At 48.2% G+C, this 8,200-nt stretch overlaps 2 protein-coding genes across 2 annotated transcripts; one reads left to right on the top strand and one right to left on the bottom strand.

The window, feature by feature from the left end:
* Positions 1 to 1,590: 1,590 nt before the first annotated feature.
* Positions 1,591 to 4,597, bottom strand: LOC115922858. The gene is made up of 2 exons (XM_030982598.1): positions 2,335 to 4,597; positions 1,591 to 1,694 (listed from the first exon to the last, which is right to left on the bottom strand). The coding sequence occupies exons 1-2, from the start codon at positions 4,595 to 4,597 to the stop codon at positions 1,591 to 1,593; spliced, it is 2,367 nt and encodes a 788-aa protein (XP_030838458.1).
* Positions 4,598 to 5,051: 454 nt separating this feature from the next.
* LOC105439402 lies at positions 5,052 to 7,676 on the top strand. The gene has a single exon (XM_011668336.2). The coding sequence runs from the start codon at positions 5,052 to 5,054 to the stop codon at positions 7,674 to 7,676; it is 2,625 nt and encodes an 874-aa protein (XP_011666638.2).
* The last annotated feature ends 524 nt before the right edge of the window (positions 7,677 to 8,200 follow it).

Below are 8,200 nucleotides of genomic sequence, written 5' to 3'. Positions count from 1 at the left end.
TGAGAAAATAAAATGGCACTCCTATTATTTTCCTTTTTTCAACAGATCCTTTCTTCTCTTTTTTGACGATTTTCCCCAGTTTCTCTCTTTCCGTTTCTCTTTTTCTGTTCTTACTTTATTTTGAAAAATATTTGTTTATGATTATTATCATTATGCAAGAGTTTCATCAGGATGGCTGTAATAACGATTTTAAAATTCTTTTATCGCAGCCAAAAAGAAGATTTACCTGTAACAGTTTCGATGTCTATATAGTTTATTATCATTTTGAAGTGCAATATGTTGAACAATTTTTCTTCACTTCTTATCCCATTTTCATTCCTTAATTTGTCAGTGTTGTGTGAATTTTTGAGCAATGCAACTATGAAATCTTTGTATGTAAAGGCGTTGGACTTTAACAAAAAAACTAATTTACTTTCAATGAAGCGACATAAATTAAATACAAAAGTATCCTATAATGGCCTCGTTCTCTGATTACAGCAATGGAACGATGAGATTGCAAAGATGTCGCAGTCGTGGACTAAGCGTTGCGACTTGACCCTCAAAGGCCCTTCTTCAACAGAATGGACTGCATGTAGGTTAGGCAGGAGCGTCTCCTTTGTGCCCAAAACAAAGCATTTTTTGGATTTTTTGGATAAGTGGAATAATGTGACGGAAGATTATAACTTCGAAGACAACACATGTGCCGATATTTGTTATCGTTACACTCAGGTAAGTTTCAAAGCTCAAAACCTGTTCTAGCCATTGACAATACATACAATTAACAACTAAATTATTCATACCCTTACCAAGTTTGGTTATTTTCAAGTTTGTGAGAAAGACAAAAACACTTCCTTATTTATGTTTCCTGAAAATGTGACAAATTGCAGCTTCTATCAAATTCAACCAGTTCGCCTTTCATTCTTCAGTTACGAAAAACACACAAAAACATCAAATCAAAAGTTAGTAATATTATTATTTTAATTATCATTATTATTATCATTATCCTTATACAAAAACAGATGGTGCGGGCTACAACTTCTTTCGTTGGATGTGGCTTGGCTGAATGTTTTGGAGGCAAACTATTCTACTGTATGTACGGACCCAGGTAATTTATTGTCATCATGGCATGATCATTGTTCCCATTTTTCTCGGGGATATTGACACACACACACACACGCACGCACACATAGTTTAAACAAGGTTCTAGTTTATAAATGTATATATTTATATATATGTATTATATTTGGATACATGTACGCAATATATGATGAAGATAGAGAAGATTAATGCTTTAAAACCAACAGTTTTATTAGGTCACGTAACCTAATAAAAACGGTTGGATTTAAAGCGGATGAATATCCTCTATCTTCATCATTGCGTACTTGTATTCATATATATATGTGTTTGTATATGTGTGTGTGTGAGAATGGATGTGTGTGTATGAAATACAACAGTTTTTAATAGGTTTTTATTAAATTTAAAGTAAGAAACTGTTCTTCATATGTTTTTTTGTGTCATTATATATAAAACAACTTTAATGATATTCGTGTGAATGTACTTTACCACTTTCATGACAACTAAAAGTGAAATGAATGACTTTAGTTCATAAAATCATGAGAAAACAAAGTTGGTCGAGTTGTTCTGATCGAGTGAATCCCTATCCTGGACAGCTAGACCAGTCGAGTTGGCCAGGGTCGATCTGTCCGGTGGGCGGGCTGTCAGGACCCATATAGAGACATACTCATATATGATGTTTGAAGGTTTGCATGGTGGTATGAATAATCACGGTAGAGGTTTACGGTACACCATGTGTAAAGTCCTAGAAGGACTAAGGAAAGTGGATAGAAAGTAGAAGTGAAAATAGAAAGGCGAGAAAGTGGAGATTGGAAGGAAGAGTATCTTTCAGAAGTGAGTATAGTCCTGAAAAGGACTGTAAACCAGAAAGTTGTAGATAGGATGAGAGGTTTGAGTAGAAGACTGGATTGAGTTGAAGAGTTGAGTAGAGTTGCAGAGCAGGAGCAGGAGAGTAGACTCGACGTTTCGGACAGGTTGACTGTCCGTCTTCAGGAGTGAGTGTTCGCTATGCGTGCGGCGGTCCCTATAATGGCGTGAGTGCGGACTTGGGGGAAAGCATTGGGCCGGCGGGCTCGGCGGGTTGGCAGTTAGCTGTCGGTGGTGGCGCTCGGTTGCGTGAATTGGCGGGAAACGAGTGGGCGGCGGTTATGCGGACGTCGTGTGGTTGGTGGCGGCGCAGTAGCGGGCGGTGTGTCGGCTGATGAGTGGGTGTATCGATCGGCGGTGAGGCTAGCTATTAGTGGTGTCGCTCTGTGTGTGTTGGTCGGCGGTTTCGTCGGCGTAGGTTGTAGCGAGGTGTGGGCGTGGTCGGTGCTTGTGTGGGTGAAGTGGCTAGTTGAGAACGTGTAGTGCTTGTTTGAGTAGGAGTGGTTGGGTGGTTGCAGGTGGTGTTTGGGCTGACGGATGGATGGATAGGTGATGTGTTGGTGGTTGGCGTGCTGGTTGTGGAGTTGGTTGAAGATTGGTCGGAAGTAGAATGGTGAGGAAGGATTGGGTGCCAGATGCTGTTGATGTGAAGGCCTGGGTCTTGGGGTACGGTGTTGTGTTGGTGGATCTCGATGGCTTCTCGGACCCTTCGGGTGTGCCAATGTCGGATGTTGGTGATGAGGTGACTTTTATCCCAGTGAATGCGGTGGAGCTCTTGTTGTGCGTGCTTAACGATGGCTGACTTGTCCCAGTCGCTGCGTCGGTGGTGGGTCTTGTGTTCTTTGAGTCGGGTGTCGAAATCGCGGCCGGTTTCTCCAATGTAGACTTTGCCGCAGTCGCAGGGAATCTTGTAGACGCATGGTCGTTTGTTGGATGGGTGCTTGTCCTTGTGAGAGTGAAGAGTGGAGTGAAGCTTGTGGCTGGATTGGTGTCTGACGAGGATGTTGGCTGAGCGGAGGATGCGTTGTAGTCGGTGTGATGTCTTGCCGATGTAGGGAAGTACGATGGTGGCGGTAGGCTTGTTATCAGGTTGGGTTCCGGTAGTGATGTTGTTGGTCTTGTGGTAGGAAGTTCGGGTGTTGATTTTCCTTCTTGGGTACTGGTTGATGGAAGTGAGTGCGTGCGTGATGTGCTTGAGTTCTTGCTGGAGATGTGCTTTGTCACTGAGTTGGTGGGCTCGTCTGATAAGTGAGTTGGAGACTGATTGGTGGACTGACGGATGGTGGTGAGATCGGAAATTGAGGTAGCGGTCTGTGTGGGTTGGTTTCCGGTATACTTGGTGCGCGGGGAATCCTGATGGTGTCTTGGTGATGAGTATGTCTAGGAAAGGGATTGAGTTTTCGTGTTGGGTCTCCATGGTGAACTTAATGCTGGGGTGTTGGTTGTTGATGTGGTCGAGGAACTGGTGGAGGTCTGGTGTGCTGTGTGGCCAGATGACGAAGGTGTCGTCGACGTAGCGTAGCCAGAGTGAAGGAGACTTGTCGGCGGACTTGAGTGCTTGGTGCTCGAGGTGTTCCATGAAGATGTTGGCGATGATTGGTGAGAGTGGAGATCCCATAGCTGCTCCTTGAAGTTGTTTGTAGAAGTCGTTTCGCCATTTGAAGGAGTTTGAGTGGAGGCAGGTGAGAAGGAGGTCGTGGATCTGGTCAGGTGTGAGCTTGGTCCTAGATTCGAGGTCTGGGTCTGAGATGAGGCGTTGTTTAATGATGTCGCATGCTTGGTCTACAGGAACGCTGGTGAATAGAGAGGTGACATCGAAGCTGACGAGCGTGTCGGATGGCTGGATCTTGGTTTTGGAGAGGATGTCGATGAAGTGCTTGGAGTTGGTGACGTGGTGCTGGGTTTGGCCTACGAGTGGTTGTAGAATGTTGGCGAGATGACGTGCAGTGTTGTAGCAGGATGATCCTCGGGTAGAGATGATAGGGCGGAGAGGGATGAGTGGCTTGTGAATCTTGGGCTGTCCAAAGAGGATGGGTGATTTGGCTGACGAAGATCTGAGTTGGAAGTAGAGTGCCTTGGGTAGTGCGTCGGATCTGTGTAGGGTCAACAGTTGTTGGTTGATCTTCCTTTCGTTGGCTAAGGTTGGGTCCCTCTTAAGTTTGGAGTAGGTTTCCTTATCTTTGAGTAGGTCGCAGATCTTATCTTCGTAAGTATCTTGGTCCATGACGACGGTGGCGTTTCCCTTGTCTGCTTGTAGGATGTGGATGGATTGGTTCTTGCGGAGGTCTTGAATGGCGGAACGTTCTACTTTAGATAGGTTGGGTTTGGGTGGCTTGGCTTCGGCGAGAGCGTTGGTAATTTTGAGTCGGATGTCGTTGGCAGCAGCTTTGGAGAGGAAACGAAGCTTGGGTTCTACTTGTTGCACAATGTCGGAAAACGGTATCTTCTTGGGAGCTACGGCGAAGTTGAGTCCTAGGGATAGAACCTGGTGTTCGGCTTGGGAGAGTCTGTGCTGACTGAGGTTGACTACTGTGTCCTTAATGGGAGGGTCGTTGGTGCGGATCGGCTTGCGTGGACGTAGTTGGTCGAACTTCCTAATCTGCTTGAGTTTGGTGGTCTGAAAGGCGAGCTGGGCGGTGTGGTCGTTGAAGGAATGTACTTTGCCGCATGTCCGCATAACCGCCGCCCACTCGTTTCCCGCCAATTCACGCAACCGAGCGCCACCACCGACAGCTAACTGCCAACCCGCCGAGCCCGCCGGCCCAATGCTTTCCCCCAAGTCCGCACTCACGCCATTATAGGGACCGCCGCACGCATAGCGAACACTCACTCCTGAAGACGGACAGTCAACCTGTCCGAAACGTCGAGTCTACTCTCCTGCTCCTGCTCTGCAACTCTACTCAACTCTTCAACTCAATCCAGTCTTCTACTCAAACCTCTCATCCTATCTACAACTTTCTGGTTTACAGTCCTTTTCAGGACTATACTCACTTCTGAAAGATACTCTTCCTTCCAATCTCCACTTTCTCGCCTTTCTATTTTCACTTCTACTTTCTATCCACTTTCCTTAGTCCTTCTAGGACTTTACACATGGTGTACCGTAAACCTCTACCGTGATTATTCATACCACCATGCAAACCTTCAAACATCATCTGATTCAGCTCTACGGGGAGCCTACTCAACTCATCGCTGGACAACTCCAGCGCGACCTAGTTAAATCAGCCAAGCTCACCAACCACCTAGCCTTCCTCAAACGCTGCCGCGACTCCGACACCATCCCTCCAGGCCTTCAACTCAAATCCTCCGTTGACACCCCCAAGGCTCAGCGCATACTACACCAAGCCGGTATTGACCTCACCCGAGAACGCATCGTATACACACGCCACCAACTCCACGATCTCAACACCACTATCTCTGCATCTCAGTCTAAGATCAACCAACAACTCAATCCTGATGACCTCAGCAAAGTACATTCCTTCAACGACCACACCGCCCAGCTCGCCTTTCAGACCACCAAACTCAAGCAGATTAGGAAGTTCGACCAACTACGTCCACGCAAGCCGATCCGCACCAACGACCCTCCCATTAAGGACACAGTAGTCAACCTCAGTCAGCACAGACTCTCCCAAGCCGAACACCAGGTTCTATCCCTAGGACTCAACTTCGCCGTAGCTCCCAAGAAGATACCGTTTTCCGACATTGTGCAACAAGTAGAACCCAAGCTTCGTTTCCTCTCCAAAGCTGCTGCCAACGACATCCGACTCAAAATTACCAACGCTCTCGCCGAAGCCAAGCCACCCAAACCCAACCTATCTAAAGTAGAACGTTCCGCCATTCAAGACCTCCGCAAGAACCAATCCATCCACATCCTACAAGCAGACAAGGGAAACGCCACCGTCGTCATGGACCAAGATACTTACGAAGATAAGATCTGCGACCTACTCAAAGATAAGGAAACCTACTCCAAACTTAAGAGGGACCCAACCTTAGCCAACGAAAGGAAGATCAACCAACAACTGTTGACCCTACACAGATCCGACGCACTACCCAAGGCACTCTACTTCCAACTCAGATCTTCGTCAGCCAAATCACCCATCCTCTTTGGACAGCCCAAGATTCACAAGCCACTCATCCCTCTCCGCCCTATCATCTCTACCCGAGGATCATCCTGCTACAACACTGCACGTCATCTCGCCAACATTCTACAACCACTCGTAGGCCAAACCCAGCACCACGTCACCAACTCCAAGCACTTCATCGACATCCTCTCCAAAACCAAGATCCAGCCATCCGACACGCTCGTCAGCTTCGATGTCACCTCTCTATTCACCAGCGTTCCTGTAGACCAAGCATGCGACATCATTAAACAACGCCTCATCTCAGACCCAGACCTCGAATCTAGGACCAAGCTCACACCTGACCAGATCCACGACCTCCTTCTCACCTGCCTCCACTCAAACTCCTTCAAATGGCGAAACGACTTCTACAAACAACTTCAAGGAGCAGCTATGGGATCTCCACTCTCACCAATCATCGCCAACATCTTCATGGAACACCTCGAGCACCAAGCACTCAAGTCCGCCGACAAGTCTCCTTCACTCTGGCTACGCTACGTCGACGACACCTTCGTCATCTGGCCACACAGCACACCAGACCTCCACCAGTTCCTCGACCACATCAACAACCAACACCCCAGCATTAAGTTCACCATGGAGACCCAACACGAAAACTCAATCCCTTTCCTAGACATACTCATCACCAAGACACCATCAGGATTCCCCGCGCACCAAGTATACCGGAAACCAACCCACACAGACCGCTACCTCAATTTCCGATCTCACCACCATCCGTCAGTCCACCAATCAGTCTCCAACTCACTTATCAGACGAGCCCACCAACTCAGTGACAAAGCACATCTCCAGCAAGAACTCAAGCACATCACGCACGCACTCACTTCCATCAACCAGTACCCAAGAAGGAAAATCAACACCCGAACTTCCTACCACAAGACCAACAACATCACTACCGGAACCCAACCTGATAACAAGCCTACCGCCACCATCGTACTTCCCTACATCGGCAAGACATCACACCGACTACAACGCATCCTCCGCTCAGCCAACATCCTCGTCAGACACCAATCCAGCCACAAGCTTCACTCCACTCTTCACTCTCACAAGGACAAGCACCCATCCAACAAACGACCAGGCGTCTACAAGATTCCCTGCGACTGCGGCAAAGTCTACATTGGAGAAACCGGCCGCGATTTCGACACCCGACTCAAAGAACACAAGACCCACCACCGACGCAGCGACTGGGACAAGTCAGCCATCGTTAAGCACGCACAACAAGAGCTCCACCGCATTCACTGGGATAAAAGTCACCTCATCACCAACATCCGACATTGGCACACCCGAAGGGTCCGAGAAGCCATCGAGATCCACCAACACAACACCGTACCCCAAGACCCAGGCCTTCACATCAACAGCATCTGGCACCCAATCCTTCCTCACCATTCTACTTCCGACCAATCTTCAACCAACTCCACAACCAGCACGCCAACCACCAACACATCACCTATCCATCCATCCGTCAGCCCAAACACCACCTGCAACCACCCAACCACTCCTACTCAAACAAGCACTACACGTTCTCAACTAGCCACTTCACCCACACAAGCACCGACCACGCCCACACCTCGCTACAACCTACGCCGACGAAACCGCCGACCAACACACACAGAGCGACACCACTAATAGCTAGCCTCACCGCCGATCGATACACCCACTCATCAGCCGACACACCGCCCGCTACTGCGCCGCCACCAACCACACGACGTCCGCATAACCGCCGCCCACTCGTTTCCCGCCAATTCACGCAACCGAGCGCCACCACCGACAGCTAACTGCCAACCCGCCGAGCCCGCCGGCCCAATGCTTTCCCCCAAGTCCGCACTCACGCCATTATAGGGACCGCCGCACGCATAGCGAACACTCACTCCTGAAGACGGACAGTCAACCTGTCCGAAACGTCGAGTCTACTCTCCTGCTCCTGCTCTGCAACTCTACTCAACTCTTCAACTCAATCCAGTCTTCTACTCAAACCTCTCATCCTATCTACAACTTTCTGGTTTACAGTCCTTTTCAGGACTATACTCACTTCTGAAAGATACTCTTCCTTCCAATCTCCACTTTCTCGCCTTTCTATTTTCACTTCTACTTTCTATCCACTTTCCTTAGTCCTTCTAGGACTTTACACATGGTGTACCGTAAACCTCTAC

Source organism: Strongylocentrotus purpuratus, unplaced genomic scaffold (assembly GCF_000002235.5).
Source record: "Strongylocentrotus purpuratus isolate Spur 01 unplaced genomic scaffold, Spur_5.0 spur5_scaffold_12, whole genome shotgun sequence".
Taxonomy (NCBI): Eukaryota; Metazoa; Echinodermata; class Echinoidea; order Camarodonta; family Strongylocentrotidae; genus Strongylocentrotus; species Strongylocentrotus purpuratus.
The sequence above is the reverse complement of the archived record's forward strand: the minus strand, read 5'-3'. Positions and strand labels throughout refer to the sequence as shown.